Raw genomic sequence first — 25,466 nt, 5'->3', positions numbered from 1 at the left:
ATATATAAGTTATATTTTAATTTTGTTTTATTTTCAGTTAAATACAAATCAGCTATATATTCTAATGGTTTCAATATTACATTGTTTTGATATAAATATCACATTTTGGGGGTTTTATGTAGGTATTATGCATTAAAAAAGGACATTTTCTTAAGAACTCTTTTTAATGCTCTTAATGTTTCATAAATAATTATTTATGAAAAAGATTTAATTTGTTGAAAAAAGCTGAATGCTGAAACAAAAAGAACTCTAGATTAGCATCTACCATGATGATGATGTATTAATTTTATGACACTGAGTTACTCTGCTGAGAGAAACTTACAATGGATTGAAATGCATGTGCTAATGTTAAAAGTGCCGTATTTACACTCTCAAATGAATCTTGCAGTTATTTTTTGACTAGTGAATACGGGAAATTTTCATTTTACACTAAGTGTAGAAGGAAAAAAAATCTTATTTTAAAACCACTACCACCTGCTAACTATGGATTATTGTTTTGGAGTTCTTTTAGAATTTTCTCCTTTGTTAAATATTAAGCAAACATGATATATACAACAAGGAAAAGAATGGGGTGGTTTTAAAAATCAAGGTCATTATCTCAAACAATTAGACTTTAGTTAATGTTAGATTATGATAGCATGCTCCTTCTTCTCTTTCTATTTCTACTTCTTATTAACTCTGCTGTCTGTGTCTTTCCAGTTCCTGTCGAGTGGTATTGTCAATTGTGTTCTTGTTTGTAGTGTTTTGTTTTTGTTTTTGTTTTTTTCCTACTATTCTGCACCTAAAACTGATCTACTAATTTGCTGTTTTGAACTCAGCCTTTGTCGGAATTATGGGTAACACAAGATCTTACAAACTGCTAGACTGGAATAGTTTCAATTCAGGTATTTTGATGGTCATTCAGTACTACATATGCTGACAAAAATTATGGCAGCTCAGTGAAGTTTTTAGAAATGTTCTAGATTAAATAGATTTAATATCAATTCAGTTATACAGACACATTCTGCAGTACATATGTTATAACTCTTAACAGTTCCCATGGAAATGCAAATATAAAAATGTGTTAACTAAAATGAATTAACCAAAACCATACAAATACCATAAATTATAAATGGCTTATGTTAGGTAATTAGCTTTCAGAATGCTAAATTTAAATTATATTTATTACATTTTGGATAGTTTCTTCATATAAGGTAAATGAGATAGACATTAGCTTTATGATTAAAGAAATATTAATTGTTAAATATTAGTATTAAATGGCTAGACTTGATAAACTTAAAGTATGTTTAAACTTTATTTAGGTTTGAATATATTTAGTATTCCATAAATACTATGAAAGTACAACTATTACCATTTTTTTTATAATTCTAGAAGTGTTTCAAAATTTGGCAAGTAAGAGATTTTGGGGGGATGAACAGCTTTCATGAGCTCCCTTCCTTCCCCTTCCATGTGAGAATATAATTTTCTTTTTAAGTAATTTTACTTGTGGATATAGTTTGTAGCTTTTACAGAAACTAAGATAACCTTACAGCTGATGATGTGGTTTAGAGTCAAAGCCAATTTTTCTTTTTGATAAAAGCATATTCTCAATATAAATATCTAAATTTTTATGTTACTTGTGGAATTAAATAATGGAACCATTTTGATTCAGTATCAGAAGCTGGTATTTTGCCTAAAGAATTTTACCAGTTCTTTGTGTCAGAAAGTATATCTGTTTACAGAGAAACAAAAACACTAAGAGGCTCACATTTTAGATAATATCCCATAATCTTTTCAATATTGTAAACTTTTTTGTTCTTAGGAGTCCAGGATGTAAGTTCTGATGTAAGTAACACATGTTCGACTCTGAAGTAACTCATGTTAATCATGCAGATTTACCTAAGTTCAGTCTAGTAAACAATCTGATAAGGTCCAATCTTTGCGGATTATCAATTGGTAAGTCGTCAGGGAAATTACCTCTATTTCCTGTCCAAGTTTTTGCCAGTATATTATCACACTGATTAAAATTAAAATAATAATTTTGAATGGAATATGTTATACTTGGTTTTTAGTGGGAAAAATACCCTGCTGGATTCATTTAATAAACATAATATATTTTTAAAAATTAGGCAGATTAGTGAATAGGAAGAGAAAAAGCCTAATTATGTAGGGAAAGGACATTGGGAACAGAGTGATCATTAATAATTTAAGGAGCTTAAAATTTGTCAGGCCAAACATGTTTAGAGTGAGATGTGTGTTAGATGATAGAACAGTCTTGGAAAGTAGAAAAGCAGTTAAATCTTATAGGTCTAATACTTTGTTGCCTGTAAGCAGAATTATAGAATTTGGCAAGGAGAAACACGGTTGAGGAAAGAGTATATCTTGCCATCATTTAAAATAAAGTCAGGTAGTAAATGTATGAAAAAAAGATGGATATGAATTACAGAAATATTAAAAGAACATAAGGGACACCTGGCTCAGTCAGTAGAGCATGTGACTCTTGATCTTGGGGTTGTGAGTTTGAGCCCCCATTTGGTGCAGAGATTATTTTAAAATCTTAAAGAAAAAAAAAAAAGATAAAAGATGACACTTTCAGTTTAATGTTCTCATAGTTCTGTGCTTTTGACTAAGATATTAGAATCTTTATGGTAGTGGAACATACTCAGAAGTCAGACTGATTTTCATATTAGTTTAGGAAAAATAATACAATTCTGAACAAAAATATGATAAATGTATTCAAATCATTTATGTATTCTTCTCTGTAATTAGGGAATATTTAGCCATTATTATCCTATATTACTGTAGAAAATAAATAATTGGCCACATCAGTAAAAAAAAATAATTGTTGATATAATTTTTATTAATGTGAGAAATTATTCATTAATATTGTATTTCCTGGATTCTCCGACACCATTTATTATGTAAGGTATCATCAATTAATGATAGCTTCCCAAGAGGAAAGAGAAGGAAATACTACCATGTTAAATATATTAACTATTAGATGTTCTTATTCCAGAAACACTAAAATGTGAAAAGATATAGGAAAACATTTTTAATCACACAATAGTATCTCATGAAATATGATATGCAAGCATTTATTAGAGTTTATTTTGTGCCAGTTTGCTAGATGATAGGTGTGCAAAGATGCCAGTAACCCTGTTTTCACAAAAAGGTCATATTCTGGGAGATTAGAAAAACATGTTAATGGTTTACTGTGTGGTGTGGTGTGGTGTGGGTGTGTGGTATGGTGTGGTGTGGTGTGGTGTGATACAAGGTACAGAACTAAAGAGGACAGCATAAATTAACTATGTGGCAGGGAAGCTTGGAGATATAATTCTTGAGCTCAGTTTGAAGGATGTATAAGAGATTAACATTTATACTTCAGACAGTGTATTTGGAGGTATGTTGTTACATCCTTTTAATGTAGTTCTGAAACTTTAGCACTGTGTTACAAAACAATATCCTAGCCATTACTTGTTTGATATTTACATAGTTACTTCATACTATTGTTTGACATTGAATACAGAATGTCTTGGTTAGTTCAGCTTTTTTGTGTGTGTCCTTTTTTCTACTGCTTTGCTGTCCTAGGTTGTGTTAACTACAGTGATAGAAAATATTTTTATGGAGCAGGAAGAAGGAAAAAAAAAACTTCAATTATCTGAGAATTTATTTTAAAATTACAGTATTACCTTTTCTTATCTTCCTTCTTATGTTTCTGGCTTGGTAACAGACTTTGAGAAAGACAAGATGAATCTTGCTGCTAAGAAGGAGGAGACACCATGTGCAAATCTTGTATTGTGACATGCCAGGAACAGGGCCGGCATAGGAATAAGACAGGGTATACAATGATTACATTTGTATTAGATCATTGATTATAGCATGGAGAATGGATTTAAAGGCAGCAGGACTAGAGATAGGGAGGCTAGTTAGTTGACTGTAGTATTTCTGGCCAGATGAGTGACCTAGGATTTGGTGGTGATAGGAGAGCTAAAGTTTATAGAGCACTTACTGTGTGCCCGGCACTCTTCTAAGTGCTTTATGGTAGTAGGTCATTCAGTTCTCAAAACACAGCTCTGAGGTAGACATTTTTCCTATTTTGTGGATGAGCAAAAGGAAACAATAATTTTCCCAAAGTAAAATAGGTAGTTGTTGGGCTACAGCATGAACCTAACTACTCTGGCTTCAGGGCTTACATTCTTAACCATAAATTTGTAAATATTTTAAATGTAAAATCAGCAGGACTTGGTCATTAGTAAAATGTGGCAAGTGAAATTGTCTCTTGGCAACTTTGAGCTGAGAGAAAGAGAGATTAGGATTATCCTACACAGCTACAATCTAAAGCCCCAGCGAGCGTTTGCGTCCTATCTTTTGGAAACCCAAGTCTGTTTGAAAGCTGAGTTATAAAAAATATTTTCAGAGTAGATTTTAAAAGTCTTAGCTCATTGTCTCTCAATGCCTATGATCTCTTTTTTCTCTCTTCTGAGTTTACCACTGAAAGTATTTCTGGATAGCGTACGGATATAATTTTTAATTAGCAATAGCCTCAGTGTAGTTGATGAAAATTTGTTATTCTTTTTTTATATAGGATGCATGTGAGCTTAGATATTTTATCAGGAAGTAACAAGAGGAAATATAAAATACATATATAATGTGGTTTGAAAAGTACTAGTTTGAAAGAGCTTCCAAACTTAGACAATATTTTTAAGAGTGAATGTTTCTTTTTTTTTTTTAATTTTTTTTTTTTTTAATGTTTATTTATTTTTGAGACAGAGAGAGACAGAGCATGAACAGGGGAGGGTCAGAGAGAGAGGGAGACACAGAATCTGAAGCAGGCTCCAGGCTCTGAGCTGTCAGCACAGAGCCTGATGGCGGGGCTCGAACCCATGAACCGTGAGATCATGACCTGAGCTGAAGTCGGATGCCCAACCGACTGAGCCACCCAGGCGCCCCAAGAGTGAATGTTTCAAGTACTGAGTTAGTAAAACAGTTTGTTTAAAACTAGATAACTTTTGTTTTTGAGAATATTTTAAAAGTTTTATTATTTAAAAAAAATTTTTAAGTTTATTTATTTTGAGAGAGAGACAGAGCGAGCAGGGGAGGGACAGAGAGAGAAGGAGAGAGAATCCAAAGCAGGCTCTGTGCTGGCAGTGTGGAGCCCCATGACGGACTCAAACTCATGAACCGTGAGATCATGACCTGAGCTGAAATCAAGAGTCCGATGCTCAATCGACTGAGCCACATGGGCACCACTATTTTATTATTTTAGATTGTAGATTTTTGAACGTATTATACTTAAGATTTTCTCAATCTTATAATAAATGAACTTTTGCTAGTGCTAAGGAAAGCTTTAGATTAGTGGTCTGAATTTAGAAAATGTTACTCTTTTTGTTACTTATCTGAATTGTAATTGTTTAGAATATTTACTTTACTTCGGGGGCGATAATAATCAAAACCAAGAAAAAGAAGTGTAATTATTACTTTAAACATATTTTATATGCTTTAAACATATTCAAAATGTGAGTCAACCAATGTGTAGGGAAATATTTATAGAATATATCAATCTGATAATCTAATTTTTTTTTCAGTTGTAAGTAAACATTTTTTATTCATGGATGTTTGTGGTGTGCCTACCATGTCTTGAACATGATGTTGGATATTGGGAACACGATCGTTCAGGCGGGCAGACACCCTGTTTGCACAGCCAATCTAGGCTATTTCTTGCACTGTTTTGCTGTGCGTGCATGCGTGTGTGTGTATGTGTGTGTGTGTGTGTGTGTGTGTGTGTGTGTGTGTGTGTGTAGAGGAGGAGGAGGAGGAAGAGGAGTTAAATGGAGATAGGCTTTCTTGGAACTTGAATTCTACTGATGATCTCAGTAGTTATTTTTTACTCCATCTGAGAGGTATAAGCAGATGTGCAAAACTAAGCCTAAAGTAGTTAAGCCGACTTTGGTTTTAAGTATTTTAATGAGGGTTTTAGGAAGTAGATACATAGAGTTCAAGAAGGCTTTGTAAATATAGCATGTATAATGTGTGAACTTCTCTTTATATGTAATGCAACATGTAAATGTAATACAAATTTTTCTGTCTACATATAATGTAACTGGATACCAATTACTCTCCATTCTTTATTATCTGTAAGAAAAAGTCAGACATGTAATTTCCTTAATTTTGAAATTTTACTCTTTATATGTCTAATATAACTGGATGTTAATTACAATATTATAATATAGTATGTAAATGTTATATGTAATCTTCTCTCCATGTATAAAGAGGGAAATCTCACAGATAAGGAGTAGTTATATGTCTGACTTATTTTATGAATAGTGAAGACTCAAGTTTGATCTAACACGGATTATATCCCAGCTACCATCCTAAGATCCCAAATTACTGCAGCTTGATGTCTGCTCTGAATTTGCACATCACTTACTGTATGATGGGACTGTTCTTCCTAGGTTGGTACTGAATCCCCACCTGGTTTGAGGTGGTATACACACTTGAACCTGAACTCTCTAATTTCTATTTCATTAGGGAAATTTATGTTCTTCAATGAGTTGTTTTGTGTTGGAATATTACTTTAAGGTGTTTAAGAATGTGGCTTTTTAATGCTTCCATTAACAAGATAGATTATTGTTGTATTAAAAATGTTTATTTGAGCCCACCTAACACTTTATCTCCTCTCGTTTATTTAAAAATTAGATTGAATAATTGTCCATTTTCTTTTCTCTCAATCAGATTAAAAGATTCTCAAGGGCAGAATTATTCTCTTCCAGAGCTATGTAAAAATAGAATTAAATTGAACACTTTAGGTAGTCAGTTTTTCTTAGTTGCAAGTGTGTGATTGCCTAAAATCTCAAAGGGACTAAGTTTTATAAAGGCATATTATATTGAGTTGTTCACTTCTTTACTTTCTGAGATATAAGCTATTATTATCATTTTACGAATCTTTACCAGTTTTACCTGTACTTCAGAAATAAGATAAAATGTTAAAAAGATGGCAAGTATCAAGCTATGTCCATGCTCTAGAAAAGTAACAGTAAAAAAAAAATTAATTGTGATGTCAACCCAAATGTGCAGACAGTACCTCTAAAAGAAGCTTCAGTGAGGTATTGATCTAGAGCACAGTGCATGCCTATAAATAAAAGGATATATTAAAAGATTTGTGATATTATCTATGAAGTTTTGACCCATAGAAGACAAATACAACATCGTATGAAATATAATTTATATAGTACATAAATTTTAATATCCTCTAAAGTGAGATCTTTTTATAATTATAAATAGTTCTATAGATTATTTGGAGGAGCATGGTATTTAAAGTGAAGATTTTTTTTCTTGACATCTCTGAAATGTTTTTTAATTGTGACCTTCACATCTCAGCTGTATATGCTTCAAATGACTAAATTGTATCTAGTTTCATGAGTGGTATGTAGAGTTGCCATAAATTTTTAAGCCAGACTCTTTATTTTGCCTTTTATATGAGTATGATAGATCCTCAGTTTTGACTTTTGGAGAGTGAATAACACAATTCAAATTCAACCAATGTATTTCCTATAAGAATGCAGTTAGCAGTTACTTAAGCTTGAAAAAATCCCATTATGGGATTAAATAGTATATTTCTGAATTTACAGATATAATAAGTAAGGCTGAGTCATAATTACTAAGTGAATATTCTTTGGCTCATCTCTGATATAAATATAATGTAGACTTTGAAGATAAATTTAATTTTTTTGATATTAAATAAATTGATTCTTAATTTTAATTAAATAACCCCTAAATTTAATAGCCAAAAAATTCATCCTTTGGCTTCTTGCTTACGGTTGTAGATAATTATTGTTGATTCAGTTCCTAGTTTGTGATTAAGTGCTCCCTACTGTATGCTTGCCTTGCTTCCACCTAGACTCTAGGGCCATTACTTTCTGTAACCATTTCAGTGAGCTGCCATAGTTTTCAGTCTGTACTGTCACCTGATCCAAGCATGCGCCAAAATATCCACTGTTTCTGGCTCCTGTCTGCTGAATCTGCTTTGCAAAACCCTTTGTTCTCTGAGCTTTTGCTTAAGCCAAAACCAAAATTTAACAAATTCTTTGGAGTGTGGACATATGCCATTTGCTTCCTTAGCTCCCATGTTGTGTAACTCTTTAGCTTCTATTAAACTTGTAAATACTTTATTAAATACACCAATGGCATCCCCATGTGCAGTTGTGTGGCTCATGTGTCAGAATAAAGGCTGCTTGTGACCTCGTCAGAGGAACATGAATGCTCCACTTGCGCTGCAGTCAGCCCTTTGTTGTGTTGATTTTTTTTTAAATCAGCCACTTATTCTTTCATAGCGTTTGGTTTAATTATCTGATTATTTTATGTGTTACACCAAGGTAAGTTTGATGTAAATGAACTTTGTAATCTATGTGGTTACATGTATTTCATAGTGATTATTATTACACACTTTTCCATATAGACATGCTGGCCATTTCTAAATAAATATATCCTGAACTGAAAATAAGTAGTTTCCTCCTTTTTTTTTTTTTTTTTTTTTTTTTTTACTAATTTAAAAAACAGTGTTATGGATTACTTTCTATAAAATTCATTTTAAAACAGAAAAGCTACCATGTATTACTTGTGGCACAGATGTAGGCAAGTCTAATGTGAGAAAAATCTGTTTTTATAAAAACATAGTATACAATTATTTGCCTTAGCAAATAATATTTAAACTTCCAGAAAGATTTAAAAAGTAAATAGTGGGTTCTACTAGGGTTTTTAAAGAAAAATTAATCTTTATTTTACAATGTTTTTCAGGGAAAATAGTTATTTTCTAAACTGAGTTATATTTGTTATTTTTTGTGATACCTGTTTTCAAAGAATGATAAATAATTTGATAGTCTGAGCAACTACATGAACAGGAGTTTGTCTTACGATAAAAATGCCCTTATTAGGAAACGATGTTAAATAGATGCCCAAATTGGCCTGGAAACATGTATGTCTTAAAAAAAGAAAAAAAAAAAGGATTTGAAAATGTATTTGTGCTGTTAATGTCTACATTACAGGGGGAATATGAAGAAATTCTTTAACATAATAGTGTATGTGCAAAATAGGGCCACCTAATTGTCTTACACATTTCTTAATTCACAATATTGATTGCTAACACCATATTGTTGTAGTCTTTTCTATTTCTCTTCTTTATTTTATCTCATACTTGGATCTTTTTCCTCAGTTCCCTGGAGTCTGCATTTCTTTCTTCTTTCTTTCTTTCTTTCTTTCTTTCTTTCTTTCTTTCTTTCTTTCTGTCTTTTTCTCTTTCTTTTTCTCTTTCTTTCTTTCTTTCTTTCTCTCTTTTCTTTCTTTTTTCTTTTTTCTTTTTTTTTCCTGAAGGAAAGTTTTAGGGTAGCTCTGTCTTGGATCCAAAACTTTAATACAAGAACTGGCTGGCATCATTTGTAGTTATGACATTTATCTCATTTCTCCCTTTTGTTGATCTCCTCCCTGTGGAGGAAACAAAATTACATCATAGAAATATCTGCTATAACAAGCCTTTAACCTTTCTTTACTTTGCTGTCTTCAGTATTTTACTAGTGAGTATAATTCTACTTATTCTACTTATTTAAAAAAAAAACCATATTTTGAAAACTGGATATATACTGAAATTCAAAAAAGGAAGTTTTTGGATTGGTTGATTTTCAGTTTTAATAAGTGCCTTTTATGTGGAAAATTTATTAGCATCCTATTTAGAGTTAAAGTTTTTTCTATACCAAATTGTTCCCAAATGGAATTGGCCACACAAAGAAACAAATTAGGATATGCCCATTATAGACTGTTTCTGTTTTTAACATCTTTGCACATAAAATGTTACTATTATTTGCAGCTGCTGTTCACCAGTAGTTTGCAGCTAAATGCAAGTGATTAGGAAGAATGTGTGCCAGATGCTCCATTTATAATGCTCCATTACAAACAATATCGGATTCCTCTGTGTTAAAAAAAAACAAAAAACAAATGCAATGCTGTGATTCTAAGGCATTTTCTTACTTACAGAACCATACATGGAGTTACAGTGTACTGCCTGAAATTTGTCCTTATTTACATTAACCCAATTACTTGTATTAAATTCAACATATTTGCTCTATTTTAAATTTGCTGGTCCCTTCATTTCTTGTTACTTTGCTTTAGGACCCCCAAGGATGGCTACAGATGGCTTTCTCTTTTTTAACATTGACAAATCTTTGCCTTGGAAAGAACCTAGAATATAGTGGGTTATAAAAAATAGGTACCAGGAAATGAAATCAGAATTTAAATTAAATGTCTGGATATGACTCACAATGTTCACTGAGCGAGGTGAGTGAGACATAGAATATCCTCAGTTTAGGATTAGAGTCTGGAAACTCTGGGTCTACATTTGAAGTTGGATCTAATAAAATATATTCCTATAGATGTCCCCTAAAGTAATAAAGCAAATAGAACTAGTTGGTTTATTTTCCAGCAATCAAGTTTAAAAATGTTAAATTTTGTGAGAAGTAGCATTAAATTAAAATGTTAATAAGCATTTTGAGAAATAACATTTTAAACATGTGAAGTTAGTTTTAAAATCTGTTATAGACTAGTGTGTCTTTGCCTTCCAGAACATGTTTATTTTAAACATTTCTTTCTCATATAAACAATGTGCTATTGAGTAGTGAACTGATATAAAATTTATCTTTCAGATGAACCAGAAACTCGAGATGCGTGGTGGGCAGAAATCAGACAAGAAATAAAATCACATGCTAAAGCATTAGGCTGTCATGCTGTAGTGGGCTACAGTGAATCAACTAGCATCTGGTAAATGATAATAACTTGATTTTCTAGATGCTGTAATTTACGGATTGTCATCTAAAAGGTTAAAAGCTTTATGCAAATATAGAGAAAAGAAGAATTATGGAGTGATCCAGGAGCGTGGACTTGGGAGTACATCAGACTGAGGTCCATATGCCATTTTTGCCACTTAATTGCTGTGAAACTTTGAGAAAATAACTATTCCTCTGAGCCTCAGTTTATACATTGAAATGGAAATTATAACCATCTATCAATTAAGGTTACTGACGAATTAAATCAGAATTGATACTGGCACATAGCAAGTCTTAATTCTAGGCCTACTTTACTCCAGTTTGTGACCCCACTAACTCTTTCTCCTGGGATATTTGGAAACCTTGATCTAATGTGTCTTTAAAGTTTGTCTGTAAACTCTTTTTACCTAACTGCAACTTAATTTTCTTCTGCCAACACATCATCCTTCCTAACTCTGCCGAGTTAGGAAGACTTCCATACTCCTAGTTCTCCATTTCTTTTTCTCCTACTTTTCATCTGAACAACCTCTCTTACTTTAAAGTCCATGCCATTCCACAGTTCAGACTTTTCTACCTCCAAAACATTCTTCTGCCTTTCTTAATTCTCTGCTGTCTCCTCCAGTTGAACATGATTACCTCCCTTCTAACAGCCTGACTTTGTACCTTCTTATTCTCATGTCCTCCTCTATCCTTCAGCTTTCAACTGTATTTTAGGCTTCATTATTGCTCAAAATGGTTCCCCTTTAAAAATTTGAAACTATAAAATTTCACTCTTGGATCACAACTTAATATTTTTCACTTATCTCATTTGCACATTTATACCTGGTTTGTTTTGGCTTTTATCTTAACCAAGATTTTCCCCAGTTTCTTAGTTGGGCTCTGATCTGACTTGCTGACTGCCATCAATGAACCCTACTTTCAACCCCTTGAAAAGTTTATAATAGATATCATCTAGAAACTATTTGACCTTTTGCTGCCCACCTTCTATTCTTTTTTTTTTTTCTTTCTCTTAATGTTTATTTGTTTATTTTTCAAGAGAGAGAGGAGAGGGAGGGGCAGAGAGAAAAGGAGAGACATTCCTAAGCAGGCTCCACACTGTCAGCGCAGAGCCCCATGTGGGGCTCGATCTCACCAACCACAAGATCTTGACCTGAGCCAAAACCGAGTCAAACACTTAACCAACTGAGCCATCCAGGCACCTCCACCTCCTATTCTTGGTTAATCCTTACTGTCAACTATTACATGGGTAATTCTCTTGTGCTTGTGGTGGTCATTATTTTTACAGAAAAATGATTAGACTCTGGTATAGGTGGAGAGCCATGCTGTTTCATCTTCTGAGGGCCCTTTCTTTTCCTCTGTGGATCATGTGTGGTATTCTTGCACCTTTCTGTCTCCATTGTAGCTATTCTATACTTGTTAAACTAATAACTTTGTATGCTTATCCTGCCTTACTCCCCAGTAGATAATCTTAGCTCATTCATAGATTTAGTGTCCTATGCTTCCAGGTCATAGGGTTATGGTTTTAAAAGACATAGTTTTTGTTATTGGATTCACATTTTACTGGAGAATTATGACAAGTAGAACACATTTTATGGCAGAGATATCCCAGGGTGCTCTGGGGCCCAGAGGGTTGGAGTTTAGAAGTAAGATTGGAAGAAAGGGTTAATGAAGTAACTGAAGCTTAAACTAAATCTCAGGGGATGAGTATGAATTATATAAATGAAGAAAGGAGGCATGAAGGGAGTGTTTAAGGCTAGTAGAGTAGCATGCAGAGAAGGCCAGAGGTGTACATTCAGTGCGGCAGGAAATAGGTCACAGATAGATGCGGGAGTGTACAGAAATGAGTCAAATTGATTTACGTAGAAGTTTGAATTCACCTGATACAAGTTTCTTTTTTCCCTCCAGACCTCAAAAAATCTTGTGTTTAAATCCCATCTTTACTAATTTTTTTGGTTCTGATCCATCCTATGTACTATTACTGGATAAACTCTTTGAAATGTACTTCTGCTCTTAGAGCTCCTTAATTCAGCACATCAGGGGTTGCACCTTCTTCCTTGACATTCTCAGTGCCCACTTAAACATTTTGAGCCTGGTCTCTCTCTACTCAGTTACAGATCAAGTGACCATTTCTTTCATGTCCTTTCAGACTTCTGGTCCACTTACACTGTTTCCAACATTTTGTCCCTAGGCTGCAACTTTTCTCTTTTGCTTTGTATGATCTCATTCAATAATTTTGTGGATTATTTAAAATTAGGTGATATGTAATAAAGAATTCCAAAGAATTCTTTTGAAAGTGAGGTTTCTATCATACATATAATGATGTAGTTTAAGCTCCATTTAGTATATTTTGGGTATTATTTGTTTCAGATACCTTTTGATTATTAACTTTAAGCTATAGGGATATCGATAATTACATAGTTACACTTTTAAAATGATTTTAATGAAGTTTAGTATGCATTTAAAGAGTATTTTAATACAGTTTAATGGTTTATTGCTGAATTCTGCAAAATAATTTGTTACTACTTTGAGATATTCAGTCTTTATCAGGTTTACCATATTTTAAAGGAATTTATTGTCATTAATATTGTGCTTTATCTTTTACAATTTTTTAAGTATAAAGAATTCTTACCCTTTTCATTTTATTTATTTACTTTATTAAAATAAATTTTTTTTAATGGGTTATTTATTTTTGAGAGAGAGAGAGAGAGAGCACAAGCAGGGGAGAGACAGAGAGAGAGGGAGACGCAGAATCCGAAGCAGGCTCCAGGCTCTGAGTTGTCAGCACAGAGCCCAATATGGGGCTTGAACTCACAAATGGTGAGATCATGACCTGAGCTGAAGTCGGACGCTTAACTGACTGAGCCACCCAGGCACCCCACCTTCTTCATTTTAATAACATTATTTTTATTTTTTATCCTAGGATAGGAGATAATCTTATGATATCATTAATATTTGTGGAGTCTAACTTGAATTTAAATTGTCACCCTGTAATCACTTTGATATTTAACATTTTTCAAAGTTAGATTGCCTGAAGATGTTAACTGTTTTATGTTTTTTTCTTTTATAGTGAAGAGGTCTGTATTTTATCTGCATCCGGCACGGCAGCTGTACTGAACCCTAGATTTCTGCAGGATGGCACCGTGGAGGGCTGTTTGGAACAGAGGTTGTCATGGCAGCCTGGCTTATTTTCTATGATGGCAAAGAAGGGAGAGGTTAACTTTTGTAACTTTAGAGCTGGGATAGTTCTTCTGTATGAGAGTGGCTTAATATAGAAATGAGGACCAGGCACTTCACTGCTTTTTGTGTAACCTATAGCAACAGAGAAGTATTAGTTCTGCACTATATGACACACATTGTTATAATTTTTCTAGTATCTTGGTAAGTTACATGTATAACTATCAGTGAAAGAATTTCAAGTGTGTATTTTTTGTTTGTTATAGTATAGAAGTAATTTCCTTTGATTTTTCTCTTCCTTTCCTTTCCCCCTTGTCTACCTCTGAAACAGAAAAAGGTCATGAAACAATTTGCATAAAGAAAATTCATAATTTACAGAACAATTGAAACACTGTATTGTAACAAAATTATATATAAAAGTTTCCTAAAAAGTGAAATATAACTTTAATGTGTATGAAAGAGAAAGTAAAAGTGAAATTATTAGGTAAAATAGATTACTTTTTAGTTTATTTAGTTATTAATCTCTTAATCTGTTAGCTTCCATAAATGTCAAAAATACTTTCCATAAACAGATGAAATTATCAAATATATATATATATATATATATATATATATATATATATATATATATATATACAGAAAACTATTAGTTTGGTACCAGAGTACCTGAATAATATAGATTTTAATTACCCCTTACTTCCCTGTATGCATATTTGCTTCCCTCCCCCTCCCCTGCCTCCCCCCAGTATTAAGGAAGACAGCAAAAAAATCTATATGTGATCAAATTTAGTATAAATTTGCAAGTCTCTGTATAACAAAGTTATTCTAGCTCAGGTAGGCACATAGAAGACCTTAGTCGGTTTCTTCTTTAGTTTGTATTAAAAAGGTATTTTGACTGTAATATATTACAGAGCATTAAAAGTCAGCATAAATAGGAAAAAGAAGGTGGAACATTTTAAAGTATATTAAAAGTCAGAGTGTTCTATTTTGAGTTGTCACAGTGCTGCAATATAGTTCTCTCACGTCAGTGGATTTCATTATTGAGTAGATAGAAGCCTGATTTAAAAATGGCCTTTCCCATGCAGCTTGATTATTTTGGTATTGTGGCTTGGATGGATACAGTGAATTCTCTTATATGCCAATCTAGTGGAACAGATACCATCCCTATCTATAAAAGAGGAAAATGTCTTTTTTCTTGCTATAAAATTATTTATGCTTACTAGAGAAAATTTGGAAAGTATGGGAGAGTAGAAGGAAGAAAACATTCCCTATAAACTCAGTATTGAGATAATCCCTTCTGTATATTTCATATTTTAAATGCTTCCATGAATTTAAATAGTTCTGTTTTTATGCCTATGATATTGCATCACTTATGTTTGAATTTCTGTAAGGTGTTTAGTTAAAAATTACCCCAGTGTTCAATCTTTTGTGCCCCTTTGTGACACATGGGCTTTGGTTCAAACCAACCAACATTAAAATCTGAGGTCTTCTGCCTTGTATTTTGTGTGACCAAACAAGTCACTTAGTATCTCAGGTTGGTTTCAGGCCAAGAACTAGTTTTTGTTGCTCTTTGCTTTTTATTATAGTGTGTGTGTGTGTGTTGGGGGGGGGGGGGTTGTTTATGTTTTCCTGCTTAGTCTTCAAAAAAAAAAAAAAAAAGCCTTTCTGGGTAGATACTGTCATTCTGGTTATATAGAGGAGGCTCTGAGAAATTGAATAACTTGTATAAGATCACACAGCTCTACTTAGCATCTGATTTCCCTGTTGCTTATACCAGAATGCCATCCCAACAAAAGAATAATTAATGTATGGGAGTAATTTGATTTAGAAGGTTATTTTGGAAATTCAGTGCAGTAATGTATACAAGGAATCTGCAGGAAGCCTGACTCCTAGTAGATACAGTATGAGTTTCTTTTCTCTTTTTTAATGTGTCCGCTTGCCAAGTTTCAGCTTCTAACAGGTCACTTTTGATTGGAATGAATTGAGAACCCATATCTTTCCACAGCTCTAGAGGTGTGGCTGTGTGAATGTCTGGAGTTCTCCATGGAGCTTTCTTCTTCCATTTCTGTTTCCCTAATTTCCTCAGATTTGATGAGTGAAAAAAATACCATTCTGAAGTGAATTCATAAGCATTACTACAGCAAACATTTTACTGATTGAGAAGGTTGTGTGTTTACTTGTGGTTTATGTTGTTTGTGAAACACAGGTGTTTCGGTTTCTCAGAAATGTTTAATTCTGACAAATTCTTAAGTCATTGGAAATTAGAAATGTTAGATTATGCCTATTTTTGACTTCTTAAATTAAAAAAAATTTTAATGTTTATTTTATTTTTGAGAGACCGAGACGAGTGGGGGAGAGGCAGAGAGGGAGACACTGAATCTGAGGGAGGCTCCAGGCTCTGAGCTGTCTGCACAGAGCCTGACGAGGGGCTCAAACCCATGATTATATTTGGTGATTATATTTGGTGATTATATTTGTGTTATATTTGTCAGACAGTAGGAAAATGTCACCCTTATTATCTAACCATTTGTTTTTATGAACTAGCTTTGGAATAATAGTGGTTTTTGTCAGGTGGGACATTCTCAAACGTATGAATTGATGCAATTCAATGGCTACTTGTATAAGTCTTTTCTCATACAAAAGTGTATGGTTTTGATTTCATGGTCATTTTTAATTCTTAATAGTCATAGTGGGACTGTCGTAACTCTCATAGTGGTAGAAGTTATATAGTTTATACATTAGTACTATATGTATAACATACGCTTTTGAAAAAATGCATAGACTTTTTAAGAATGCTTCATTTTTTATCTTGATGTATTCATATAGGCTAGAAGAAAATTTGCCTGTAGGTTGTGGATTTTGCCACATACCATATGACGAACTGAATATGCCATTTCCAGCTCATCTCACATACTGCTATAACTGCAGGAAACAGAAAGTTCCTGATGTTCTCTTTACAACTATTGACCTCCCAACAGATGCAACAGTTATTGGAAAAGGTTGTCTTATTCAAGCAAGGTATATTTGTGTAAACAATATTTGGGGTCCCTGAGAAAGTATGAGGTATGGAGTCAAATAGATCTATTTCAGATGTCTGCTGTACTGTTTCCTACCTGGCAGGCTGGGCAGTACTATCTGGACCTTGTATTTAGTCACATGGAATATTGGGAGGAAGAGTACCCATTTTATAAAACTCAAATAAGTTTAAATGCAAAAGCAATTTTAAACATTTCAATTCTATACAAATATCTGTTATTATGAAGATTATTAAGTAACTTGTTTCAGGCTAGGCATGTGACTCTGCTTTAAGGACATTGAATATGTAATACATTTTAGAAATTTATCTTTTTTCTTTTAAAGAACAATGCTATGTATTGTTTCTTTTGCTACTTAATTTAGCTCGTAACAGTTCCTTTTAAAATGTACTGGAGTAGGAAATGCTAAATTGTGGTTGGCATATAGGAAGCAGTGATAACTGTCTAGGTCACTGACAACTGCCAGGCTACCAAATCCATTGAAATGCTTTTCTCTCTTCCTCTTACTTGACATCTCAGCAATAGTAGTAGTCACACAGTTGATCATTTTCTCCTGATACTCCTTTGACTTCATAGTGCCCCGCCCCCCACCCCTGCTTTTTCCTACTTTATGTATAATCCTCAGTGTCCTTGTTGATTCTTCCTCCTTTTCTTAATCCTTGAAGGGCCACGGGTCTGGACTCTCTTCTCAAAGCTCTCTTCCAGGTTGAATTCATCAGCTCCTACAGATGTGCTTTCTATATGTCTGTGACTCCCAGATTTATAACTCTAGTCCAGAACTTTTTTCTGAGCCTCAGACCCATATACTTTCACACCCTATTTTGATGTCTTGTAGGCAACTCATACTTGTTCCATATTGAACTGCTGGCTTTCTCCACTTCTTTCATGTTAGCCTTCTTTATTTTAATGAATGATACCTTGCTCTGTCCACTTTTTATGCCAAATATGGTATTCTTTGACACTGTCCTCTTTCCTAACCTCCCTGCATCAAAGCTATTTTACAGAATCATGTTGAATTTTGTTTTTGAATGTATATATATTTTAATTTTTATTTTTAAAATTTTTTAATGTTTTATTTATTTTTGAGAGACACAGAGAGACAGAGCATGAGTGGGGGAGGGGCAGAGAGAGAGGGAAACACAGAATCTGAAGCAGGCTCCAGGCTCTGAGCTGTAAGCACGGAGCCTGACATGGGACTCGAACCCATGAACTGTGAGATCAAGACCTGAGCCGAAGTCGGTCGCTCAACTTTGTTGTGAGAGATCAAGACCTGAGCCAAAGTCGGTCGCTCAACTGACTGAGCCACCCTGGCACTCCTTTAGTTTTTATTTTTAAGTTTATTTATTTATCTTGAGTGAGAGAGGGAGAGAGAGAGAATCCCAAGCAGGCTCTGCACTGTCAGCACAGAGCCTGACGTGGGGCTCAGTCTCACATAAGGCAAGACCATGACCTGAGCCAAAATCAAGAGTCAGAGACTTAACTGACTGAGCCACCCAGGCATGCCTGTATTTCTGATACGTTTACTTTTGCTTTTTTTGCTCAATTTCCTCTTACATCTTAGACCTTCCATTTGGGATTGTTTTTCTTTTGCTTGAGGTATAGACTTTAGACCATTTATTTTGGTGAACTAGTTTTGCTTGTCTGAAAATATTTACTTATCTTTAAAAGATATTTTGGGCTGCCATTTATTTTCTTGCAGCACATTGAAGATACCCTTCCATTGCCTTCCAGATTTTCATTACTACTATTGAGAAATAACCTATTAGAGTAACTTTTATTCCTTTGAAGGTAGCTGCCCTTCAACCCCAGGCTATGTGTGAGCTATTCTATGTATTTTTGGTTTTTTGCAATTTCCCTATGAAATGTTAAGTATGGAATTTTTTATTCTAATTGCTATATATTGGGCTTCTTGAATCTGTAGATTCTTTCATGTGTTTTAGAAAATTTTTAGATATTGTCCCATGTTTCATCTCTCTTCTTGATACTATAATTAAAAATGTTAGACTTTCTCACTGCTTCTTTTATGTATGTTACTTTCTTAAATTTTCTATTTTTGTTTATGCCATATCTTGAATACTTTCTTATCTTTCAGTTCTTTGATTCTCTCTTCAACTGTCTCTAATATTGTAATAAGTCCAATAATTGGGGCTTTAAATATTTGATATCTATCTTTATTTCTAGAAGTTTTATTTTGTTCTTTTTCAAATTTATTATGTTACAGCCTATGACTGTTTAACTGATAATTTTAATATCTGAAATATTTTTGTATTCTCTTATTTCTGTTCTTCATTATTGTGTTTCATTTCCTTAGACTGTGATAGGCTCACTGGAAGTTGCAAAAATGGTACAAATAATACCATTTGTATTGGTGACAGATTCTCTCATTGGTGACATCTTATACAGCCATAGTAGAGTATTAGTAGGAAATTAACATCGGTATAATACTGCTAACTATACTACAGACCTTACTCAGTTTTTATACTTTTTTAAATTTGCATTCATTTATGTATTTGTGTGTACATGTATAGTTCTGTGCAACTTTATCCCACAAACAGATTTGTGTAACCACCACCATAGTGAAGACACAAACTGTGTTCCATCATTACAGAAGAATTTCTTCATGCCATTTCCCTATGTTTATACACCCCACTACCCCTTGCCCTGGTCCTGTGATGCTTTTAAGAAGATTGTTTTTCAAAGTTTATTTATTCTGAGAGAGAGTGAGAGAGAGCACAAGAATGTGAGGGGCAGAGAGAGAGGGAGAGAGAATCCCAAGCAGGCCCCGCATTGTCAGTGTGGAGCCCAACATGGGGCTGGAACCCCTGAACCATGAGATCATGACCTGAGCCAAAACTAAGAGTCAGATGCTTAACTGACTGAGCTACCCAGGCACCCCAGCTTTTAAGACGATTTGTAAAAATATATAATTTATCCAGCTTTTTGTGTTTGTTTTAGGTAGGAAGGAATAGTGCCCATCAGCAGTTTTCAGAATGTGGTCCCCAGACCAACCAATAGCATCATGATGCTTGAGAGACCTTATAGAAATGCAGATTCTCGGCGTCACTCCAGACCTATTGAATCAGAAACTCTGGGCATGGGGACTAGTAATTGTTTTTTAATGAGCTCTCAAGATGAAGTTTGATAACTACTGGTGTAAATAGCCTGGTTTGCCAGTTTTGGGATCTTTTCCTTCATCTTTACTGCTACCTTTTTAGTCTCAGCTCTCATTGTCACCTAAATTGCTTTTTGTCTGCTATCCCCTCATCAATTCTGTTATCCTTATTCCATTTTCTGTGTAGCAATGTAAATGATATCCTAAAACATAAATTGGATCATATTACTACTTAAAACCTACCTGGAGTTTGTCGTTGCTGGTAGAATAAAATCAAACTCCTTACCATGACCCACAAGCCCCTAACATGATCATGCCCCTGCTTACCAGCACCTTCATCCATACGATTCTCACCCTTGCTCATTTCACTTCAGTGTAGTAGTCTCTTTTTGGCTCTTCTGATATGCCGGCTCCATTCCATATTTGCCTTTTTCCAACGCTCTTGGTTCCATCTTGTCTTTAAGATCCCAGCTCAGGTATCATCTCTCTTGTGAGGCCTTCTCTCTAGTTATTGCCACTTGCTTCACCTAGTCCATTTTCTTCAGAAACCTGATTTTTTTGTTTTAAGTTTATTTATTTTTCAGAGATAGAGAGTGCATGCTAGCAGGGGAGGGGCAGAGATAGAATCCCAAGCAGGCTCTGTGCTATCAGCACAGAACCCTATGCAGGACTTGATCCCATGCCCTTTAGATCATGATCTGAGCTGAAATCAAGAGGGATGCTTAATGGACTGAGCTACCCAGGAGCTACCCCAGACATCTGATTCTTTTAAATTTTTTTTTTTTAACATTTATTTATTTTTGAGACAGAGAGAGACCGAGCATGAACGGGGGAGGGTCAGAGAGAGAGGGAGACACAGAATCTGAAACAGGCTCCAGGCTCTGAGCAGTCAGCACAGAGCCCGACGCGGGGCTTGAACTCACGGACTGCGAGATCATGACCTGAGCCGAAGTCAGATGCTCAACTGACTGAGCCACCCAGGTGCCCCAGACATCTGATTCTTAAACATAATCCTAGGTTATCTTGTTTCCTTATTTCCACCCCCCTCCCCTGGAGTATAACCATGAGAAAAGGGACTCTTTTGTTTGTTGATGAGTACTCACCACTTAGAATAGTGCCTGGCACATTGTAGATACTCAGGTAAGTTTTGTGTTCTTTTTTTTTTTTTTTTTTAAATTTATTTATTTTGAGAGTGAGAGCATGAGTGAGGGAAGAGCAGAGAAAAAGTCCCAGGCAGATTCTGCACTGTCAGTGAAGAGCACAACATGGGGCACCATCCCACGAACCAAGAGATATGACCTGAGCTGAAATCAAGTCAGATGCTTAACCAGCTGAGCCACCCAGGCCCCAAGTTTTGTGTTCTTTTAATGAGTAAATTAACTTCTTTCCTTTGCTATCCATTCATTGTATGATCACATGGAGTTATAAAACCTAAGATTTTAAATTATATTCTCTAGTGATTTTGGTCAATACTTTTTCCATTTCTAGAGATTTTGAGATTTTTCTTTATCTTTTATTAAAATAGGACTTTTAGCAAAAGCGTACACATTGAAAAAAGTGGCAGAAAAGATTATTGATATAACTTAATAAACCCCATTTGACACAAGTCAATGTTTTATTAAGCACACTTATAGAAAGTTTTAAAAATTGGACATTTTTTAAGATGATACCAAGAATACTCTCCAGTGACTAAATTATTTTCCTTAACAGGTTATGTCGTTTAAAAAAGAAAGCACAGGCAGAAGCAAATGCCACAGCTATCAGTAATCTGTTGCCATTTATGGAATATGAAGTACATACTCAGCTAATGAATAAACTAAAACTGAAAGGAATGAATGCTTTATTTGGACTGAGAATTCAGATCACAGTGGGTGAAAATATGTTGATGGGCTTAGCGGTAAGTTTAGAAGTTTTGATTTTGTTTCATAATTTCTATAGTTGTAGTAGAATCTGTTTTGTGCAATTCTAAGTCTTTTAAAAAGACTTATCTAGAGAAATGGGCATTAAGACCTTTAAGGGTTGGGAACATTATAAGAAGTGAAAAATCTTGTGATAAGTTTTAAAATATATTATTTTCACATTTATTTATGAATTATTATTTAAAATTAAATTAATAAAATTATGAGGTAAAATTTATTTATATTATTGTATTTTTCTATTCTGACCATAATGTCAATAGTCAAGTTTCTAAAAATTATCATGTGTGGCTTGTTTAGTTAAGTTGGTTGTCACTGTTCTGGACTTTATTATTTTTTGTGCAAAATATGTTATTTTTTTTATGCTAAATATTAGCATTGCTAACAGGGTTTCTTCTCTGCACTGTTAACATTTGGGACTGGAAGACTCTTGGTTGTAGGGGGCTGTCTTGTTCATTTTAGGGTGCTCAGCAGCCTTTCTGGCCTCTACTCACTAGTTGCTAATAGCTTCCCTTCAGTGTGACAACCAGAAATGTTTCCAGACATTACCAGATGTCCTTTAGGGGACAAAATCACTTCTGAGGGGGAGGACCACAATCTTTAGTTGTATGGAGAAAATAAAGCAATACATATGAAACACTGCTTACTGCTTGCTTACTGCTGGACAGAGAATAAAGTTTCATACTGAATGTGCACCTGCGGTCAGCAGTAGAATATGCAATAAAGAATGTGTTTCTTAAGTGTTAATAAATTGTGAGGTGGTGGAAAGCTCTTTATCTCAGCTTTATGTTCATCTAGGCTTCTTACAAAGTGTGTTCTGACTAGAAAGTTGTCTGTGGGGAAAGTAAGAGTTGTCTTTATAAGTAGTCTGAGACCCAGAGAACTGGATGCCTGCAAAATATATATTGATCAGATAGAAACTGATTAACAGTATTTATAGAAGTGCTGTTATACTTTAGACACTTTGCTAGCTAGAATGTTTGTGATACTGGCACTTTTCAAATTGGAATTCTCTGCCATCTTTCTGACATGCACAAACATTTCAGGAAATTTATAGAACTTGTGTTTTTTCTCAGTATGCACTTGCAGATAAAATGCTAACTTATTTCCTGTTCATACATTTACAAATATGTAAATTTTTGTATGTAGGGAATAATTGTGCAATGATGATAAACTAATCAGGTAATCATGATTTTTGACAAGAGAAATTTATAATGATTAATGAAAGTAATCTGATTTATATTAAAATATTTGAGATCTAGATCAACTTGGGAAGAAAGTGTTCATTGTAATTCATTTGTCTAAAAACTCACATGCTTAGCAATTACAAATGTATAATTTGGCCTGAACACAATACTAGTTATTGGTGGGTATCTGTGGGAACTAAGCTTGACTTAGATTCAAAGATTTAAAAACACTGTGCCAACCGTATCAAACACTTCTGATAGTTGTGCCCCAGGAAACTAGCTTGTGGTGCTGGTGTAATTTTTCAGTGCTTGCCTGAAATCTTTCTTTCTTGCCAATCTTTTCCTTCTTGACCACTGGTGACACTCATTATAACTGTTTGAGATTTTGATCTTTGTGTTGTGGTTTAGCCTGTGCATTTAAATCTCAAGGTCCCAAGAGTAGCTTCCTTGATAGTTGATCTCTGATGGACTCTCTGATGATGTCTGATGCCTGCTGGGTTTCTGGCACTGTGGTACCCCAGAAGGAATGCAATATTATCTTTATAAGAGGAGAAAACGGATGCCTTGATAGATTGAGACTTGTCCGAAGTGATATGGCTGCATGTACTGGAACCGGATTTCAAATGTAGGCCTGTCTTATTCCAGAGTCTGTTCTCAACCACTCTGAACTGTTGTCTCATTCACGAGCACAGTTAAGAATGTGCTAGAGATAGTGTGCTAGGGCTTCATGTGGCAGGATGAACATCAGAGACTGGGTCATAGACATAGTCATGGACACTAATGAGCAAAATAGGAGAGAGAGCTTCTGAGGATCAGTCTCATCTACTGCACAGACATCATCATAGAGTATCATACCGTTTTTAGGATGGACTTTCACGAAATTGGCAATTGATTAAAAAGAATGATAACGCACACAGTTTAAAATGCACAAATATCCAGACTTAAGAGAAATGTCTTCTCTTGTCTGCATTCCACTCCTTCAGTGTTAACAATTTGACGTTCATACTTACATGTTTTTGCTTTGCTTATATAAGCATATTTAACTGTAAATGCACATAGGTGTGTATGTGTGTGTGTGTGTGTATGTGTACATATCATGTTTTGTATTTCCCCTAGTAGTTTTCTAGTACTGATGGCATGTAGTATTGTTACAGGGTCAGGAATTAATAGTCATTCAATTAAATATTTAAAAGAAATCTGTATTAAGTAAAATTTTATTGCTTGGTAATTATGGAGGTAGGGTGGTATCATGAAAAGTTCTTGGGGTTTAGAGTGAGAAATATACTCACATGTCTTCTCCAAATTTATTGATAGTGTGATCTTGAGTATGTTTCCTGTCCTTTCTGAAGTTCAGTTTCTTCACTTGCTTTACAAAAGTTTCCCTTTTATTTTTGCCACTTTAAAGGTAAATCATTTACTCACTTATGAAAAAAATTTATTTTTAACAATTTTTAATCTTTTTTTTCTAAACTGGTTTTTCAATGCAACTTATTTTTTACAATCATAAAGTAAAAATTTTAAAGTGCAGTGAAAAGTAAATCCTTCTTTCACTGCTGTCCCCACCTACCCAGGTTTCACACCAAAAGCAACCAATTCCTGTTGCCAGTTATGTTTCTGTGCTCTTTCAACATGTCCAAATGCATGCATTGATGCTAATGATCTTTTTGCTGGAAAGGCAAAGGCAACTTTCCTAATTTAAGGACTGTTATTCTTTAGATATTTTTTCTTATTATTTCTCCATTATTTTTACAAGTCGGCCACAGGTGTGTATTTAGCTGCTTTACCAACGCCCGGTGGTATTCAGATTGCTGGGAAGACTCCTAATGATGGCTCCTATGAACAGCACATATCTCATATGCAAAAGAAGATAAATGACACAATTGCTAAGAATAAAGAATTATATGAAATTAATCCTCCGGTAAGTAAAATACATTGTGAATAAGTTCTTGTTTAGGAGTTAATATATTTTTTGAGTTGTCTTATTTTGGACATTTTTTTTTTTTTTTTCCACTGTTGAATTTCGCTCTCCTCAATACTCGTTCTTTTCACCTCCTTTTGCATTCATGCTCAAATGTCTCCTTTTAGGGAGATGACTCTGACTGCCTGATTTGAAAATTATACTCTCCCATCAATTTTTGATACTCCCTAACCCTAACCCCTTTCTGTGTTTTACTGTTTTTTATTTCTTTTATCTCTGTGTGTGTATGTATAAACACAAAGAAGTAGGTTTTTGATTCTATTAATTGCTTGTTACT

The 25,466-nt window shown here is 34.2% G+C and overlaps 1 protein-coding gene across 10 annotated transcripts in view; it reads left to right on the top strand.

Moving 5' to 3' along the window:
- C2CD5 (C2 calcium dependent domain containing 5) overlaps positions 1 to 25,466 on the top strand; it is a 100,163-nt gene that overhangs the window by 48,985 nt on the left and 25,712 nt on the right. For all 10 annotated transcript variants that reach the window (XM_042991937.1, XM_042991934.1, XM_042991931.1 and 7 more), the window contains 5 exons: positions 10,668 to 10,782; positions 13,855 to 13,950; positions 16,788 to 16,979; positions 21,819 to 22,005; positions 24,965 to 25,129. In XM_042991937.1, coding sequence (XP_042847871.1) covers positions 10,668 to 10,782; positions 13,855 to 13,950; positions 16,788 to 16,979; positions 21,819 to 22,005; positions 24,965 to 25,129 — 755 coding nt within the window. The remainder of the gene's footprint in view (positions 1 to 10,667; positions 10,783 to 13,854; positions 13,951 to 16,787; positions 16,980 to 21,818; positions 22,006 to 24,964; positions 25,130 to 25,466) is intronic.

The sequence above is a fragment of the Panthera tigris genome, chromosome B4, assembly GCF_018350195.1.
Source record: "Panthera tigris isolate Pti1 chromosome B4, P.tigris_Pti1_mat1.1, whole genome shotgun sequence".
Taxonomy (NCBI): domain Eukaryota; kingdom Metazoa; phylum Chordata; class Mammalia; order Carnivora; family Felidae; genus Panthera; species Panthera tigris.
This window is presented reverse-complemented; position numbering and strand designations above follow the sequence as displayed.